General features: G+C 40.8%; 2 protein-coding genes across 5 annotated transcripts; one reads left to right on the top strand and one right to left on the bottom strand.

Annotated features, from left to right (window-relative positions):
- The first annotated feature begins 2,741 nt into the window (after positions 1 to 2,741).
- Positions 2,742 to 13,112, top strand: tmem151ba (transmembrane protein 151Ba). 2 transcript variants are annotated; one of them, XM_084700371.1, is made up of 2 exons: positions 2,742 to 2,816; positions 11,528 to 13,112. In XM_084700371.1, the coding sequence occupies exon 2, from the start codon at positions 11,606 to 11,608 to the stop codon at positions 12,968 to 12,970; it is 1,365 nt and encodes a 454-aa protein (XP_084556497.1). In that variant the 5' UTR covers positions 2,742 to 2,816; positions 11,528 to 11,605; the 3' UTR covers positions 12,971 to 13,112. The 2 variants fall into 2 exon arrangements, with proteins under 2 accessions (XP_084556497.1, XP_084556496.1); XM_084700370.1 differs by lacking the exon at positions 2,742 to 2,816 and adding an exon at positions 6,705 to 6,937.
- A 3,859-nt stretch (positions 13,113 to 16,971) lies between these two features.
- drc5 (dynein regulatory complex subunit 5) lies at positions 16,972 to 20,197 on the bottom strand. Of its 3 annotated transcripts, XM_084700835.1 has the most exons (6): positions 20,103 to 20,197; positions 19,540 to 19,757; positions 19,299 to 19,443; positions 18,875 to 19,166; positions 18,043 to 18,492; positions 16,972 to 17,429 (listed from the first exon to the last, which is right to left on the bottom strand). In XM_084700835.1, the coding sequence occupies exons 2-6, from the start codon at positions 19,712 to 19,714 to the stop codon at positions 17,259 to 17,261; spliced, it is 1,233 nt and encodes a 410-aa protein (XP_084556961.1). In that variant the 5' UTR covers positions 19,715 to 19,757; positions 20,103 to 20,197; the 3' UTR covers positions 16,972 to 17,258. The 3 variants fall into 3 exon arrangements, with proteins under 3 accessions (XP_084556961.1, XP_084556959.1, XP_084556960.1); XM_084700833.1 differs by having other exon boundaries at positions 18,875 to 19,443; XM_084700834.1 differs by having other exon boundaries at positions 18,875 to 19,443; positions 20,073 to 20,158.
- Between the last annotated feature and the right edge of the window lie 89 nt (positions 20,198 to 20,286).

The following is a 20,286-nucleotide window of genomic DNA, read 5'->3' as shown; positions in this document are numbered from 1 at the left end:
TGAAAATAAAGGCCATTGTGTAATGTTTTTGAACTGTAGAAAATAAAGGCCATTGTGTAATATTTTGAACTGAATTGAAAATAAAGGCCATAGTGTTTTTGAACTGCAGAAAATAAAGGACTTTGTGTAAAGTTTTTGAACTGTATTGAAATTAAAGGCCATTGTGTAATATTTTAACTGTAGAAGGCTTGTTTGTTTCCAGTAAATGTGTTTATTACAATCAATGTACTCCTTTAAGTTAAAGCTGTTCATATACTTTTTAAAGAAAATGACAACTAGCCTATTTGAAGAACTGAATTGCCTGGATACAGATACATAAAACAAAGAGGATTGTTGTGAAAATTAAACTAGATATCTAGTTTGAGACATTGTCTCAGTTACAGTGACTTGCTAAAGTAAGCAAATGGTAAATAGAAATATAACATTTCAGAAATATTTCAGTAAATCAAACAGATGCAAGACCCAGTCACTGTTAAATACAGCTACCAAACCAACGTTAGCTAGCATCGCTAATGGGTAATTCAACTTCGGTAGGCTATCCGATTTACAAACACAAAGCTAGTGGGATGTGGTTATAGAACATGTGGCATGTTTTCTGAAAAATACGGTAGCTTACCAGTAAAAGACCATAGTATATCAGTATGCTATTATTAATGCTCACATTGACATCTAGCCTATTAAGTACAAGAAGAACATTAAAAAGAAATTATGTTATTAATTATTTTTTGTTCGGCCCGGTACGAAATGACCCACGGACCGGACCGGTGGGCACCGTTTGGGGAACGCTGCTCTAAAGACCGGGCAATTCAATCAATCTCCCGGCACATTTGCGATGTAATGCAGATGTGCACACCGCCCCCTACCGAACAAGATGGGTAGCTCGGTCAGCAAGGAGTTGAAGAAAAACGACTACTGACGTCACTCTGCTGCGCCACTCAGAATGCGTTTTCGTTCATTTTGCAATTCTGCAAATGCATTTGAATTGTGGTCACGATTTGCTTCATAATGCAGCCACATTCTTAAAATGAAAATGCATTTCTGGAAATTTTCAAATTTTACATTTCAAATTGAATTTTTCTATCTATTTGCTGGGGCATATTTTGAAAATTAAATCTCAAATGGCTATTTCTTTTTCATTTTAATTAAGTGAAAGATTGAGCACTCATGAAGATGAAAATTAAAATGCAAATAGGATGATTGATTACTAATTTTATTTATGAGTCAAATAACGCAGCGACATACTTAAAATGAAAAAGCATTATTGCAAATGTATTTGAATTTTGGTCACGATTTGCTTCCATACGCGAAAGCTCCTCTCGTGGGGCTTTTGATAAACTCGAAGACCCTGCTCAGTGCAAGGCAAGGATGTGGCGGTAGGCTACATCAGTTGTGGGAAAACCCGGAGGGCAGACAAAAAAGAGAAAAACTGGTGATAGTGAAACCGAAGATATAAAGAGACCAAAATAGTTGTTGTTTATAAACATTTAACTGGACAAAAAAAATTCTGTTGAGTTCATATATTTTCTAGGACTGTCAAGCGATTATAATATTTAATCGCGATTAATTGCATTATTTCATATGAGTAATCGTGATTTATCGCAATTAATTGCAAAATTATTAGGGTACATTAAAAGGGTGTACTTAACTTCAAATAGGCCTAACTGGATGATAATGTCCATAGAACAAGTTCAGATGGAACACAATTTAAATTGTGAGGGAGTTGTATTCATTCATTTATTTATACGCCCGTATAATAAACATCCACAAAATTAGACTTGTTCTGGAATATGAAATACATTTAAGACATGTTGTCTCATAGCCTACTAGAATATCCTGCTCCATAATATTCAAATCTCACTCCAACATACTTCAGATACTTAAGAAACCACAGATTAACCTTAATATTGAACAATACAGTTTATATTTTGTTGAACCCAGTCAGCTGCCCGCTTCTTTTGCGAGCGTTGTCTGCCATACAGATGGTTTTCACCGACGGATGGAGTATTATGCGCTTTGGATACTTTAAGTGAATGTAGTCAAGTCCAAACAACCAAAAAGCTCATCAAAACGCGTCCAAGATGCAAAGGCATATAGGGAAGGACTTGGTCCACAAGAAAATGCGCGATATTTCGAGAAATAACCATTTATTGGCTGTGCAGATCCCTACGAGTTAGCGTTATCCGTGACGACCCGGTGATTCTTCCTTCAGTTGCATAACCCGATATAGTCAACTACCTGGTTTTCTCGCCGAGCCCATACACAGCAGAAGACCTTAAATCCTACAAAGGTTTGGAGGCCTATAACCAGATGGTGTGTGGATGGGGAGGGAGAAGCAGTACCAAGTTATCAACGACCGTTGTGTTGTGAAGGCCAAAGTAAGTAATGCAATAACGTCTTTAACCAACCTAACCTTAACTGTATGATGTCATTGTGATACTCAAGGTGTAGCCAAGTGACTCTCAATCTGTTTTTTTCCCTGGTAGATCTTGGTTGAGCATTGCCAACCACAAGCGCCTCCAAGCGACGTGCACAAATACACCTGTAGAAATGCAAATAGAATTTCCACTCAAAATGCTGACAAAAGTTTGATTTATGATTTCAAACGCAGCCTCCATTGGTATTCTTAACCTGGAATGATAAGATATAGGCCTAGTGCAGTGTTTCCTCTATGGCAAAATTTCACGGCATCAGAAATCAGGCTGTACAACATTTTTGGCCGTCTTATCAGCAGTGATTGTTAGAGTGCATGTCGGAGAATTGCAAGGACACGCGCTTCACACCCCAATTGAGATTGCGTGTGTGCATCTTTGAGAACTGTAAGTCGTATAACTTATGTTATCAGTTTATGTGAGCCTGTTATTGTACAAGTCTATAGTTCTTGCAAGTTTAAATCAAGTTAACTGGTCATTTTCGTTGAATGTATTCTTCCCCTGCTAGCTAAATTGCACATGTCAGTTGATTATGTAGCGATTTCTGCCCTTGCTCAGGTTTGTATTTAAGGCGCATTATTATGCTGAAGTAGTTTAATTAATAAAAAGTGGGTTTATTTTTCATGTTTGCTGCAGAATGCTTAGCCTATCAAGATCAAATGAAGCAGGCAGCGTACATGCTTCAGAGTGCATGGCTAACCTTAATCAATAGGCTAGGCTACTGACCATTTACAATAAGTTGTTACTCAATTATTAATTGGCAGCATTTATACCATTTTGAACACACTTTATGAGTGTAAGGTGTCTTTAAGTAGCCTAACTTTATTGTTTGCGGAAATAGGACAAAAATATGTGGTGTCGGGAAAAAAAGGCATATATATAGGCCTACACATATGTAGGCTATATATTTTGAGCACCGAAGACCCATTTTGACCCAGGAAAAACCCTGCCTATTGGTACAACTTGAAACACGGCAATAATTAACCATTTTCCTTGACGACGTTCGGTAGCCTATATACTTCAGTGCCTGTGCTTTGTTGTGATGCGGAGTGCCTCCAATATGGCGACTTCCGGTTTGATGACGCACCGTGAAAACCCCCCAGATGGCAAACAGACGTTGAATTGACGTTGAGTTATGGTTATATTGATCGGTTTCCGTCGGAGAACCTAAATTCAACGTTGAATCGACGTTGTAAGTGGTTGTTCTATCAACGTTGTGGAACGTCGTTTCAACAACATCGATTCAACGTTGCTTTTGATTGTTTCAACATCGTTCACAACTGTTGAATGATGGATCGGATTTGTTAACAAGTGGGTACAGTACGTAGAACAGGGATTTTGCAGCATAGACTTCGACCCCACATTTGAAAAGTGCGTGATGCGAGCTTCCTTTAAATGGTTAGTTTTTCTACGTTGGGCCTATATAGGCTACAATTAATACGACGCCTAAAAATAAACCTAGACAGGCAACTTCATATCACCTTCTTCTATTGTAAATTGTTGTAACATGATCATTCGCATTACAGTGAGGAAGATGGGTTGGCTACAATTGCCGTGATTACGTTGTTCTTGTCATGGCACCACAACAGATCTCGAGTGCATTTTCATTTTAACAGTTTGTAACCTATTGCAAGTGACAGTTTTGAAATATATAGCTACCACATGGATTTATAAATGTAGGCTATGTCATGTAATTAATTGGCAACACAGCCTTATATCATAGTAGTCATTCATTTTTTTATCTACAGAAACTATTTGGGCTACTAGCTAAGATACTAAAATGAACTTGGAATAATTTCCATTCTTATTATAAAAAATTACAGAAGCAATCAATTGGTGATGTGTGACATTAATAAGCAAACAATATTGGTATAGCAGACCAAAGCTGTATAAATCATATATTGTTATGCTGCAAAAATGGCTGCCTAGGTAGGCACTCCTGCCAAAATAAATTCCTTGTCTGTGCAAACTTTCATGGTGAATAAACACCAATTCTGATTCTGATGCAAATTTGAGCTCCAATAATTTAAAAGTTAAATGTGATGAAACGGCAAATCTCCCATGAGTTTCATTTCCAAAGACAAATAATCACAGGATATCACAGTTCTGAGTGAACCTAACTAACATTTTGGAAAAGAATACACAACTACGGCAATTGCAGAATAATAATAATAACAACTGTATTGATACAACACATTTTCGTACAGAGATTGCAGCTCAAAGACCTGTCATTAAAAATGCTTGTGAGAAAAGATACTATGCAGGTCTGCTTTTGCCGTGATCTATCCCTCCCACACACACACACAGCTGGCAGTGGATGCTTCTAGGACTTCGGCCTCCTGGCCATGAACTTCCTCTGCTAGCCTTCCTCGCTCCTAAGAGAGAAGACCTGGGGTCTCATTTATAAAGCTTGCGTACGCACAAAACGGGGCTGAAAATGTGCGTCCGCCACTTTCCACGCGAAGGTTGTGATTTATAAAAAACAAACTTGACGGGAGAATGTGCGGTCCTCCACGCAAACTCTGACCCTCCCGTAGGCCTACGCATATTTTGAAAACAGTTGGAATTGGCGACTCAGATAACCTTACTTTAGTCAGACTTCAGAAATTGGATGTGGAAAGAACATTACTCGTAATATTTGTTTTACAAATATAAATTCAGTTTTATAAATCTGAATTTTTGTGTGCGTACGCCATTTTAGGCTTTTGGGCGTACGTACACTTTTAGTAAGAATCCTATGCACAGTTTTATAAATGAGACCCCAGCTCTGGTGATTGGATGTCGGTTTTGCACATATTAAATCATCAAAATGCATAACTGTCCCACTTTACCTGATGTCCCACATTACCTGAACTCACCCTACATTTAATTTGTACAGAGAGTCTGGCCTCGCTCCATTGACAAGCGTTGACTTCCTTGTAGGTGGGTACTCTGTTGAAGTTTAAAACTATTGGATCTACCCAGACCCACTCTGATCTGCCATAACCAATCGCTAGCGTTCGCCTTAGCCAATTCCTTCACCACTACTGTAACAGAGCTAGCTGCCGTAGCTGGAAAAGCAAACTGTTCCCGAACCCCGTGGGGAGGAGCGCCACAACATCATGGCCACCAACAAAACTCAGCAAATGTGTTCTTGCTCTGGCTTTAGTTTATAGATATTTGGCAGTGTTGCCACAACAGACCGAATGGCTTTGCTCGCATCTTTCTCCGCCGGCATTACGGAACTACAACGCAAACTAGCGCACAACATCAACGTCATTGTTCTCAGCCACTCCCTCTGTTCGCTGATTCGCCGGTAGAAAATCAACCTGCAAAATCTGACTTGGGTACCGAATGGCCAGACCGAGTACAGAATAAAAAATCCAAATTGAGCAGAAGTAGCCTACGTAGGAGGTCAGAGCCAGGCCAGGTTGGTAGGCGTTTCAATGGGCGATTTTTCTAGCGCCCCAGATGTCGAGCATCCCAAAACAGAATTTTGGTATACACAACACGTTATTGTGTATTTTCAACACAGTCATGCTTAAAATGAAAAGTTATTGTTTAGAAAATATATTACATAAAAAACAAAAATCTAAAACACTTTCCACCTGGGAGGGCGGCGCCCTAACGCCCTCTATTGACCAGCCGCCACTGCAGGCCTACATGTTTATAATATTTTGCCATTTTGCGGAAAACCCCGCGTCGCTGCTCTCAGCTATATTTACATGCTATGCTCGCTGCTGGTATGTGTAATTTAATTACATTTATAGATTGTGTGCTGTTCATTTTTCATTGACTGCTGTAATCTACTGGACAATCAATTGAATTTTGTAACCGACATAGTTTTACATATATATCTAGCTGTGGTTGAGTTGATAGGAGAAGGGTTGGAAGGGGTCCAGGATGCCTTCGTGCCCAGGGGCCCATAATTTGTTAATCCGGCCCTGGCTCTGAGCCGTCGCCGCCTCGTCGCTGTAGCATACCTGGAGACTGCCGTACTCACTCAGGCGCGATGCCGCGACCGTATTTATATTTTCTCACTACGTCTCGGAGCGCGCACGTGTACACGGTTTGTCTTTGTCCATCATTGCTCGCAGTAGGTAGGCTACTGTTTTCTTCAGCAGATGATAGAAACAGTTTTCATGCCTGCTTACATCCACGACATCCATTGTCTTTGCAAAATCGTTCGTCAATCTCAAGGGCTTTTTAGAAGCACAAGCTTTTGATTTCTACGTCTTCAGACGGAGCTGGCACGGGCACTGAAAAATTGGCTTTGGTTACTCGTAGCCACGCAACGCCTGCCCTCTTCACAGACGCTGTGGGGGTGCTCTGAAATTGGAGAATCCTAACCATGTAGGGTTCCCTCTCGCAATTTTGCGTTTGGATGATGTATAGTTTGACTATTGGTGAGTTTGTGGTGCACAGAGATTTGGAAAACGGTCAACATGTCCCCAGCATCGGCTGTAACGGGCAGTGAGAGCAGTACCATAACCGTTCCCGAAGAAGACACGGAAAGCCCCCGCGAAGAGGTGAGCACTGCTAGTTGGATGTCGTTTATAAGTGTACCCTGTCCCAGAGCAGATGCGACGTGCACATGGCAAAGGAGTTGAGATCATACCCGAATGAACATTATCTTTATCACTAATCTGATTTAGGCTATCAAATTGCTGCTCAATTACCTAGTAAGATAAACGCATTATAGTAAGCGCTGAATCTGCTTACTAGAATAAACGTATTACTAAACAGGCAAATAATGACAATAATAGTTGAATGACATTTTCACAATTGTGCATTGCAATTTGCATTGCCCCTACTCTATAGCCTAATATGTAGGTTTGAGTGAGTAGCTGTTTGTCTGTGAGCGCGTGCATGCGAGCGCACGTGAATGTGCACTTGTTTGTCTCCTTTTCAACCACAGTAACCCATCCCTTGTCTGGTAGAGACGGTAACATGATCGACAGCTTTCTACGTAAGACTCCATGTAATGTAACTAACCAAGGACATGTAATGACATAACATTATCTTGCTTTGTTTCAAGAATATGGATGAAGCCCTGGTTATGATGTTCATTTAGTGGATTTTAGGATTTTACAGAACATACTCTTGCAGGGATCCACACAAAACATAAAAACATGAAATCTTACTCATCAAATATTCAAAAACATACAAGACCGTGAACAGGGGGTTTGGGTAGTTTTTGGGTGTCCGGTAGACACCCATATTAAAAATATATGTCTAGGTCTACAGTTTCAGACAAATCTTTCATGAGCTTGATGAACAGATCCAAATCACTGTTATAAGAACAGAGCCATTTCTCAAAATCAACTTGGGACATGACATCTGATGATTCTGTGTTTTAAATGTCATGCACAACCAGCCAGTGTCTTGACAGTGTGTTTGAGAAATCAGCTCAGTTAAAGGTTCAGTTAAAGTTAAACAGTCTAAAATGCTTGTGTTCTGAATTACATCAGCCCTTCTGTTTTGGGTATAAAAAAGATTAAATATCCTGTAAAGTAAATTCCATGTTTTACTTAAGTACATATAGGCCTACATGTGAAATGAGTTCCTGAAAGCATGTGCAAAGCGCTAAAACGTTTGTTGCACTGAAATGTGGAGTTAGACCGAAGAACAGTTTCTCTTCCGTTTTAAGATAAGGTTTTAATGGGCGGAACCAAGAAATGCCCTATCTACGTAATTTCGCCCCATCTACGTCAGATCACTAGCCTAGCTGCCAGCCCAACTTTGTCCCGCCCACAACAAAATTTGGTCGGGAAGTTGGGTCTGGAGGGTCTCGTATTGTAGCCTGACGTTGTCATACTCATAATTCTAGTTAGAATATGAGTCTGAAAACTCTCCGTTGGGCTGTGACTACGGGGCGTGTTTCAACCGAACTCGTAAAACAAATGCTTCTACGCTCAATTGGATAGACCTACAACCAATCAGAGCAACGTAATATGTTGTTTGTTGAAAACGAATTCAACCCAAGGGCTCTTTCGTGACGTTGTTGATTACATTATCATCATCTGTCCATCATCGTATAAGACCGCCCTGGCAATTTCATTGGTCCGCCCAGATCCTGGTTTTATGTAGTTGTTCCCAATACGAGACCCTCCAGACCCAACTTCCCGACCAAATTTTTTTGTGGGCGGGGAGAATTTGGGCTGGCAACCAGGCTACTCGTATTGGGGACAACTACAGAAAACCAGGTCGCCTTCCAGCGAGGGGGCCGAGCTTCAGCTCCATCAGGTGACATATGCCCCCCCAGTCTCGAACAAAGAAGACTGCTGATTTTCTTACGATTTCAAATGCAAATTTAACATACTTGTCTGTGTTTTTTTTTCATTCGCATTTGGATGGTTAGTTACTAAGACATTATTCTGTGGTTGTGGTTGTGTTGTCTGGCATAAACAGTGGGAATACAAGACTGTAGTACCCTTTTAAAGATCCTGTAAATCAAATTCCATGATTTGCTTCTCAGTACATTATAAACGTTTAAATGAGACTTCCTGAAAGCATGTGTAAAGCGAGAAAAGTTTGTCGCACTAAAATGTGGAGTTAGACCGTTGAACAGTTTCTCTTCCGTTTTCAGCTCAGGTTTTGTATAGGCGGAGCCAAAACCCGACCGATCTACATCACAGCAAGCTATCTACGTCAGATCACGACAGTTGCATTCTTCAGTGGTGTGATGAACTGAAAACTAAATTTTAATTCCACTTTACAGGATCTTTAAGAAACATTGGTCCATTGGTCATGGTAAAAATATGGAACAATAACAAAGAAAAATAATAGTTTGTTAAACTAGCATTGAAACTGGAATACCTACATAATACCTTTCAAACTGGATTACCTACTTAAAGAAAAGTGTAGATGAGGACCCTTCTAAATGATTTCAAGGATTCACTAGCGAGTTTGTGATGAAGTGAGTGACCATGAGTTATACGCCTGTACAGATTTTTCATATGCATCATTTACAAGCAGTAAGACTTCTTCAGACTTCGGCATCTTCATATCCTCAGCAATGCTCAGAGCTTTACAACAGAAAATAGATGCAGAGCCACAATGTTAAAGATTTATGTAGAGGGACTGTATACAGTACATATTACAGTAGAAAATACCATCCTGATAATTTTTGACAAGCAAAACCCTGTTAAAGCAGTGGGGTGATAGTTGTGAGCTCACCCTGTCTCATCAATTGTTATCTCATGCCGTACTGATATAGAGAATATTACTTTAGCCATAAAAGAGGACACTAAAGCAACAATAACCACAAGCGAGAAAGTGTGTCATGTTCTATTGATTAAAATGGTAGAGTGTGCACACTCTGGGAGTGAGTGAAAGCAGGAACCACAGTAGAATGGGTGAGGTGGGGTCATTGTTGCTCCTGCCAGTTGGGGTGATGTGTTAGTGGGAAGCCATGGTGCCAAGGTGGGGAGGAGGATTATGGAACAAAAAGCTATCTATTATTTACTGACTACTGACATCAAAGCACAGCAATGTGATCTTGTTGGCCATGACATGTAAAGGGAGTTCATTATTACGGTTATAGAATTGGGCAAAAGACACATTGTAGGTCATAAGTTATACTGTGCATGATTAGATCAGTCACCGTAATGTTGTGTCTTCTGTTATGCATGTCTAGGACTGACTCCACACATGCTCAGCAAATGGACACCTGCTTATCAAACTTCTTATTCCAAAATCAAGGATTTTGGTTGGTCCCTAATTGGCCTCTATAACGGCCTGCAATCTTCTGGAAGGTTATTCCAAAAGATATTGGAACATTGATGCAGGATTTGTTTCTTCACAAACATGAGCATTAGTTAGGAACTAGGCTGGGCGATAAGACCTGGCTTATAGATGTTGTTACAACCCTCAAGCTGATGGGGTTGAGGGCAGCACTGTGCAAGGCCAATTAAGTTGTTCCACACCAACCTTGACAATCAATTTCTGTCTGGACCTCACTCGCATTTGGGCATTATCATGCAGAAACAGAAATGTGTCCCCTAGCTTCTCCCACAGAGTTTGAAGCAAATAATTACTGCAAACAATAATAAAAAATAACATTAAATAGAAATCTGTGCAATTTGTTTTGCTTCAACCCGTGCTCAAACTGACATGAGGCATACTTCATATCAAGGACGTAAGTTTTTTGAAATCCAAACTGATTTCAGTTTTGGTGGAGAAATCAATAGTCAATGCGTGCAGAGCGTGCAGAAGCCTGCGAGCCAAATGTTTTTGCAATAATTTGAGCTCAAATACAGTTTTTTTAGCTTTATGTAACATAAACATTATGCTGGACTCATTGTTGTTCTGTGCAGCCAGCCAGTACAGAAAAATAATAGTATTTAGTAATAATAGTAATAGTATCAACCTGCCCCCTGAAGTTTGATTAAGTATTTTGCTGCAGCAAGTTATACTATGGATAAATGAAAGTATTATTAAATAAATGCATGAATACATTAATAAGTAAATAATAAATATATAAATGAATAAATAAATGTACAAATGTGTAAATAAATAAATACACCAAACATTTGTGTATTTATATATTTTGTTTTGCAGCTTAAAAACCTCCATACTTTCAGAAATTGTGAATTATAATTCTAAAACTACAGTTACTATGCAATTGTTGGTAGGGACAAGTCCCTAGCATCCCAACAAAATTGTACATCCTTGATGTATGAAGTGTATAGAAATATATTCAGATATGATCATGATAGTTAGGAGTGAGTGTGTGAGACATTTGATTGTAACAAGTAAAGGCATGAGAAAGCAGCTTCCCACTCATGCATAAAGTATGTCAAAGCACTTACAACACTGAATATTTTATGTTTTCTGAGTCGACTTCTTCTCAGTCTTTCTCCTTTAAGTTAACCGGTTCTGTATGTGTAGAGGAAAGAGCACAGCAACATCGACATAACAGTGCACCCCACAAGGAAAAGTATTGTATCAAATATTTTAACCAAACCATAAATAATCAACTAATACATTTTGGTGGGTAAAAAAGAAATCTATTAAATAGTTAAATTATATTTGGAATGAATACAATTTGAAATGATTAGCAACAACAAATCTTGTATATTTTCAGACTCTCTGTTTGCTCTCTCCCATCTGTGCAGCAGCGGCCCCTGAAACAGTCTCTGAGTAAGTCCCTGTGTCATGAGAGCCACTGGAAATGCCTGCTCCTGTCCCTGCTCATGTATGGCTGCGTGGGGGCCATGGCCTGGTGCCATGTGACCAAAGTGACGCGCCTCTCCTTCGACAGTGCCTACAAAGGGAAGTCCATGATGTACCACGAGAGTCCCTGCTCCAACGGTTACATCTACATTCCCCTGGCCTTCTTGGTCATGCTGTACATTGTGTACCTAGTGGAGTGCTGGCACTGCTACTCCAGGAATGAGATGCAGTACAAGGTAGACGTGGACAGCGTGGCCGAGCGCATCCAGCGCATGCAGCAGGCTACGCCCTGCATCTGGTGGAAGGCCATCAGCTATCACTACGTCAGGAGGACCCGCCAGGTGACGCGCTATCGTAATGGTGATGCCTACACCACCACGCAGGTGTACCACGAGCGCGTCAACACCCACGTGGCAGAGGCTGAGTTTGACTACGGCAGCTGCGGAGTGAAGGACATCTCCAAGCACCTTTTGGGCCTGGAGGGCTTCCCCATCACCAGGCTGAGGTTCACCAAGTGCTTTAGCTTCGCCAATGTGGAATCGGAAAACTCCTATCTGACGCAGCGAGCCAGGTTCTTCACAGAGAATGAGGGTCTGGATGACTACATGGAGGCTCGAGAGGGGATGCACCTGAAGAATGTAGACTTTAAGGAATACATGATTGCCTTCTGTGACCCGGATCACCTCCCCTGGTACGTGTCGAGCTGTGTCTTCTGGGTGGCCGCTGCCTTCACCGTCTCCTGGCTTCTTCGGGTGTTCACAGAGTACCGTACTGCTTGTGTGCACTACCACGTGGAGAAGCTGTTTGGCTTCGATTACGTCCCTGTCACGCCCTCAGAAGAACGGCCCTTCTGCCGCCACATCCCCCGGGTCAACACTATTGACAGCACAGAGCTGGAGTGGCACATCCGCTCCAACCAGCAGCTAGTGCCCAGTTACTCTGAGGCGGTCCTCATGGACCTGGCCCAGATCTCGGGGAACTCCAACACCTTTTCTGTGTGCGGCGGTTATGGAAGCTACCGTCAGAACTGCGAACGCTGCCATCGCACCATCAGCAGCTCCTCCATCTTCTCCCGCAGCGCTCTCAGCATCTGCAACGGCGGCAGCCCCCGAATCCCCTTCAGTGCCAGCCGCTTCTCGCTAGGCCGCCTGTACGGCTCAACGCGGAGCTGCTTCTGGCGGAGCAGCGGGAGCCTGAACGAGCCGTCATGCCCCACGGAGAGCACACGCTGCCTGTCGGAGCAGCAGGCCAGCCAGGAGAACCCCCCAGACTACCAGGAGGCCCTCTACTTCCCTGTGCTCATTGTGCACCGCAACGAGGGCTGCCTTAACCACGACCACCGCGCCCTGCACAGGAATGGCTCCTGTGTGGAGACCTCCCTATGACCCAGAGCTCCCAGGCCTGATCTCTCTGGATGGAATGTAGGTTTCTCCTGGAGAGCACTGATTGGATAAGAAACCTTATGTTCTCCTCCTGGGTCAAATATGGATCTACTTTCTTCTTTAAACGACTAAAGAGATAAACATACTGGATTAATGCAGCTTTTGGATGCTTATTGTTTCCCTTGAGCCAGTCTGAAATAAACACAATTAACTTTAGGGGTCTATTACACAATGTGTGTTTAGTCCATCTACATCTACAAGTACATTCAGTCAGGGAAAGACTTGGAGCCTCATTTACTAACAGGATTGCGCCCATTTCAGGTGTAAAATAGTGGGTAAAGACATAAAACTGTTTTTACAAAAGCAGCGCACTTGAGTAAAAACGCAGATGACCGCTGCTGGGAGGGTATAAGGGCAAGTGGGTGTGTGCCACAAAGAGATGGGAGGAGAGGTGTATTTCTTCCTTGTAACGTGAGCTGTAATTTAGTGAACCAATTTTTCAATTTCCTGTTCGCTGAACCATCTTTTTCTTTTCCTTAAATCACCAGTGGTGGCAGTAACATGCAGGCGATTTCTCCCGTCTTTTAACGGAGTGCTAATTAATACTAAAGGGCAGAGTAAGGTGCTGATTGCCCGACAAGGATCTAGTTTGATAAATACCACGCAAAATGCGGGAATACCCTGTGCGCTATTTGCGGTTTGGAAAAGGCGCAGATTAAACTGCGGTCGCAATGTTAGTAAATTATAATGATATGAAATATGATTTGTGGCTGAGGGAACATACAGTATGTTACTCAATGCCTTGACATTCTGGACCAGTCACAATGCACTGTTGATATCAGTTTTACTTTAGGTAACCAAAGTGTAATGTTACTATACTGGCATGCATTAAAATAGAATAATTGAAAAAACAAGGTTCACAGAAATGTTCGCAGGAAACCTTGATAAATGTTTTTTGATAAAAGATTGTTCCTGTACACAGTGACTAAATCAGACCACTGCTTGGTAGGCTGTAGATTTTCCAGATCTAAAATATACAAACAATCGATCATCTAAAAATATTATCTTTCAAATGATAACTGCCTATTCTAAAATGTGCTGCCGAAAAGTCAATAATTGGTTCCCCCTTGGTTCATAGCTCTACATAAAAAGATTTGAGCAAAACAAAATAATTTCAATCCCATTTTATGTTATTGGAGCTTTAGGCCAAGAGCTTCAAAGACCTCAATTACTGGAAGCAATGTTCTTAGTTGGATCATAATATGAGACACAGTGGAAACATTCAGCTAATCCAAAACAAGAATACACTATTACAGGATGCAATAACATTCCGACTTCTTGACCTCTAAATATAGCAACATAGAACAATGAACAATTTAGCACAGGAGAGCTAAAGGACACCCATTAGATCAGTCTTTAACAACATTTTCCTTACTGGCACAATAAGTATGTTGCTTGTGTGTTTTTTTAATGTCACTCACTGCCATAAAATAAACAAATGGATAAACATTATACGATCTTATCAGCTCACCAGGGCCAAAATGTAAAAAACCTCCACGTTCATGTTAACGCACAGTATATAATTCACAGTAAGGGTTCACAACAATATTTTCACTCTACCTCTTTATTTACTGATTTAAGTGCCTGTAGTTCCATCTTTAAAGCTTCAGTTTGGGTTATGAACCTCACATTGACATTTCACAGCTCATTTCAGACATTCATATTGGTTAAACATTCGCAGCAGCTTTCCATGATAAAGGAGCAATATTAGGTAACATTGTGTGGATTTATAGATTTAAATAGATTCTGATGGGCAAGCGTTGGGCATCCTACTAAGGCACTCGTATTAATCATACCCAGAACATGTGCTTTTATATTATTGTCCTTAAACATCTAGGAACCTAGAGCATGTGCTGCTGCCACTATGCTTACTGCTGATCAGAGAGACAACCAGACCCCAACCATCAAAGAGACTTGGAAAAAGAGGCCTACAATCAACTGCCTGATAATGTGAGGTCTAATAATACCGATGGTTTGTATACACCTCACAGTGCGTCTATGCAAGCCCCATAACAAACTCAGGATTTCAGCTCACATCACAATAATTGAATCTTATTTCTTTTGTTTTTTGTTAACCTCCCATCTACTTATTTGACAGTTCAGCTGTATTGTATTGTTACCCAGATAGGTGGCAATAGGGATGAAACAGTCTCAGTATTGCCTTGAAGGCGTGGAAAACATGGAAACTAATTCAGCCGTTCATTGAGTACTCTGCAAGTTCAGGCTTTGTAATAATGGCATGTTGAGCAAAACTGAAAATTGAACAAGGCTTTAATTTTAGATAATGTAGGGGGATATTCCACCAAATAAAGGTCAGGCAGTTGGCAAAATGTTCTTTTCATCCTTTTTAGTGTTTAGAGTATTAGCTGAATACAGAATGTCTGACGTTTTGTAGTTTAGTAATGAAAAATAATAAAATGATCACTCTAGATTTCTATAAAGCCAGTCTGAGTTTATACTGGTTGTACAACCACTCACTAATGACAAAATTCCAATTAATTTGGTTAGATCCACTACATCGGATGGCTTCACTGTGATATAAATGTGCATAATGCCCACATGTTTCCAAGAGCTCTTTCTACTCAACTTTGCTGAGTTAAAACTACTGGGGTAATCCACATGGGTGGATTAAAAAGATACTTAAAAGATACCTAAAAAGATACTTCACAAAGGATTTCTTTTTTTCAACAGAAGACTGTTAATTTGCAGTGACACGCAATGCATTGAGAGAAAAACATCAAACCCTTTATCATATGTAAAAAGTAAACATGGTTGTAATATTGTACTGTTTTGCTTTTGGGGCTGTTTTTATAATGTTGAACACAGTATTTTGTGGCTTAACACTGGGAGTTTTTTTTTACTGTAAATAATACATGGTTAGCATCACTGTCAATGTGTTTCTTGTGCTTAGTTAAATGTTTCACCAATAAATACATGACATTCTAGAGCAAGGACATATTTGGTTTGCGGGTAAGAACAATCTATTTGAATATGTAACCATAGGTGGTGGTGTTCACCATTGTAATTCAGTAGCATTTCTAATGTCAGTACATACAGCAGACACCGGGTGCCCTATGAGCTTTACACTTTACACAGTTTTTGTATTTACTTTCAATTCTTATATTATGTTTAATATTATATTTGATACATTTTCTAAGTTGTAAAACTGAAGGCTGGAAAACCTGTATTTTTGTATTGTCATATCTGGATATAAATGCACATTACTTTTCTTGAGGAAAAGCAGGTTACCTATTTTGTCAATATTCAATTACCTTCCCATAATTCATAATATACATTGTCTGTCCCAATTCTAAAAACATTGCTCTGCCTGAATTTTGTGTATTTTATTAATGTGATTCAATAGATACAATAGAATTTATTCTGAAAACATGTTATATACTGTAAAACATGTTTTTGTTGTAACTGCCATGGAAAGGTAGTTAAGTTAGACGTGTGACAGTATGTATACGCATACACACACAATGTTGCCTTGATGTTGCATATACAGTTACAAGGACTACAAACTACATTTGTGTATCAAAGTTGAAAAAGGCTAACTCAATAAAATGTTTGCAAAATCTATTCAATATTAATTATTTAAAGTCCTTAGTTAGGTTTGGTTAACACTTTCATTCAAAATGTCCAAAATAGTTGAGCTAATATGGGGGTTTGAAAATGATTTGATGATGCGCTCCCACAAAACCAGGCTAGCTAGTATTGTATGTGTTATTAAATTCTATAACTGCTCTTTACATGGCTATTATCGTTAGAACTGACCTCACCCTAACAAAAACATACATTTATATCATTGCCATCCCATATTGTCAGGAAGATTATATCAAACACATTCAGTGTTTATACTGTACATGATGAATATTCTCAAATGCAGTATGACATTTATATATTTTTGATAAAGATTAAGATAGAGAATGTCAAAATGAAAGTGGCATTTGGTAGTTTATTTGTATATTTTAAGCACATTCGGTCCTCTAAGAACATCTTCCATGTCCATATTCATCCATGACCTTTGGACAGTGCCAATTTATAACATCCCACTTAGTCATGTGACACCATTCCGTACCAGGAATGCCGTACCAGGACTGATAGTTTAGTGTAGAGAGTTCATCGCTAAATACAGAGTTTACACAATACAGGCATGGCTACAGGAAGAAGACAAAGGGATAACAGAATCATAAAGGTGATTATGTATTTGATACAAATGCTCTGAGGTTTACTTAACGTGGTTCTCTTGGGCACGTTTTCGGCATGCTCTGTTCTGGTTGTTTCGTACCACCTGGTTGATGCAGTAATCACTTTCCTGACCCACCTCCGTCAGGCGAATGTCACATTCCATGACCGTGGTGTTGTGAGACATCCCCTCCTCCAGCACTTTGCCTCCATCCTAAACACACAGCCAAGGGAAACAGAAAGCCATGTCCAACTGGCAATGTCATGTGTACCTCTGGCATGGAACAAGGGACTTGTTTATGCACCCTGGGGTCAACAATCTAAGTACTGGTTAAATGAGGACAATACAAACTTGACATGTCAGCGTACTCTACAATCTAGTGCTGTTTAAAATGTCAGATACAAAAGTTTCTATTTCAGTGAACCAAGGTCATGCAACATTAATGGGTCAGTTGCATGTGGCATTTTTGCTATGTGAGGGTTTATTTTAATCATCTGCAGTAAGTTCCAGTCACAGGCATACAATGGACATCAAAAAGGTGAAGGAGCACAAGACCCAGAATAAACCAATTCCAGAAGAAAACAAACCTTCCTCAACTTTCCATTATTGTATGGATAATTGATTGCAACAAACCTCGATGAACAATTGAAAAAGCAAATAGTCTTGGTTTTAGACCTTACTCTACATTTATTTACTTTGTCTTACTCACTCAACTTACTTAGGTTTCAGGTGGACAACAGTTCAACCTTTACAGTGCTTGTTTCATCAGGAATGGTTAGGAGAGAAGAAAATGACCAAGACACCAAACATTACTCAAATCACTCACCACACCCAGTCTGTTGCAGGAGAGATTGATGCTCTTGAGGGTCTTGTTGTGAACCAGGACCTGAGACAGGACTACGGCGGTGGGCTTGCTCATCTTGTTGCTCCCCAGGTGTAAGTGAAGCAGGGTGTGGTTCTTCAGCAGAGACTGGCCAATGGCCTGGCCGCCCTCGTCCCCCAGGCGGTTCAGACGCATGTTGAGGGACAGCAGGGTGGCGTTCTTGGACAAGGCGTGTGCTAGAGCCTGGGCGCCAGGGCCATGGATGCTGTTGTCATAGATGTCAAGCGTCTCCAGCTTGCTCTGGTTGATCAGTTTGCCAATTGCCCGAGCACCCCTGTCCCCTATCAGGTTGTGGGAGAGATTGAGCTCCTTCAGGGTGGGGTGATCCAGAAGTTGGTTCACCAACATCCGACACTTTTCATCATCAACTTTACTTTGGTGGAGCCTCAGCACCTGTGTGACCAGTAGAATATACAGGTTCAACAACGTTTGGCATGTATTCACAGATATTTGGCAGGAGGAAAGACAAAATAGATAGGCCAACTCTTTTTGTTATCAGGAATTCTAATTTTGGTGTGTAATAGTTTGCCCATGATGCTGTGGTGCAGCAGTTGTGTCAAACAAGGACTTCTGCCACGGGTGGTATTATACCTACTATATCTAGAATATTGCTGTTTCACCTGGTCTGAAACAGAATATTTGCAACTGATGCACACAGAGGAAGTTTTGGCAAATAGAAACATACTCCAGATCATTTGACTTCATCCTGTGTGGGAAAGAAGAGCTATGAAGGGCACCAGGCCAACACACAAAGTGAGTATTGATCAATACTCACCTTTAAGGTTTTACAGGACTTTAAGGCCTTGGAAAGAGACTCACAATCCCGGTAGGTGAACTCAAACAGGTTCCATTCAAAGTTCATGCCACAGCCTTTCACCCTGTAGACCAGGTGCAGCTCCTCTAAGTTTGTCAGCTTGTTCAGCAGGATACCAAAGTCGAAGTGGTCCATGGAAGGCCCATCCAAGCCCATGTCACTGGCTGAGTCTGAACTGTCATCTTCTTCTGACTTTTGGGGATCCTTGATGGGGGGCAGCAACTGGGAGATATCCAGCCTCCTCACATAGTTCCTGCAGAGAGGGATCATGTTCAAGACCGTTTTTGGGTCCGTCGCATCTGGGATGAAAAGCTCTATGAGGTTCTCTAGGTGCCTCTCAAAGAACATTTGTTTCCAGCTTTGACTGTATTCGGAGACATCGCACAGGCCCCATCGCAGCTTGCAGCACCGCTTCCAATAGCCGTCATCGCTGATCAGGTTGGCTGTCACACACAGAGGCAGAGACGGCGACAGCCTCTCCAACACATATTCTTTGTCACTAGGGAGAAGCTCTTCTAAAATGGGATTGTCTGTGATATGGGGTTAAGAGGAAGATGAATAATTAAAAAAACAACAACTAAGGGACATTTTTCCTAATTGATTAGTTACGCCAATGAAACCCGTACCTTCAAAGTTTCTTATTATGTGTTGCAAACAGAGGTTTGATAAGAGGGGCACCACTGCCAAAGACCACTCAGGATCCTCTGCAATGATCCTACGCATTTTCCTGGGGTCTGCTGCCAAGTTGAGCTTTTCCACTGGTGGGTACATGCCAGATTTCCCAGCCAATTTTACAGCCATGTCTGTGACTTTCTCTCCTTCCTCGTTACCTTTTTTGAATAACCTAAACGATATAAATGTTATGAACCATCCATTCTGTCAATCAATAACTAGATATAATTCTATGAATTTCAAACAAGTCTGTCCCTTAAGTCAATAGTACAGTACTAAATAGAATTGTTAGCCTAGTTAAAGTGCATTCTACACAATAGATAGACTTAGCTAGAGTATTATGCTAGCCAACTTGCTTGTACAGCAAACGCAGAGCCCAACATTCTGGGAATTAAAGTAATAACAATGCAATAACATCAATATACATTCCAGGGAGACTAAACAGGTGTTTTAGTCTGGTATAGTATTGTAACTCAGCCAAACTTGCCAATTTGAAAACGAGAGGGCTGTACGATACCTCGAGCACGCCTAGCTAACGTTGCCTTGCCAGAGTGGATTGTCACCATGGCAACCAACAAGCCAAGTAAACCTGCACCACAAGAAGGGTTACTCATCAACCCAAGAAGTATCTGCTAATCTCCATTGACATTCTTACTTGCAAGAAGGCCTTCACCAATAATAAACGGATACAAAGAGTATTA

Source organism: Hypomesus nipponensis, chromosome 6 (assembly GCF_054491055.1).
Source record: "Hypomesus nipponensis isolate SF chromosome 6, ASM5449105v1, whole genome shotgun sequence".
Lineage (NCBI taxonomy): Eukaryota > Metazoa > Chordata > Actinopteri > Osmeriformes > Osmeridae > Hypomesus > Hypomesus nipponensis.
This window is presented reverse-complemented; position numbering and strand designations above follow the sequence as displayed.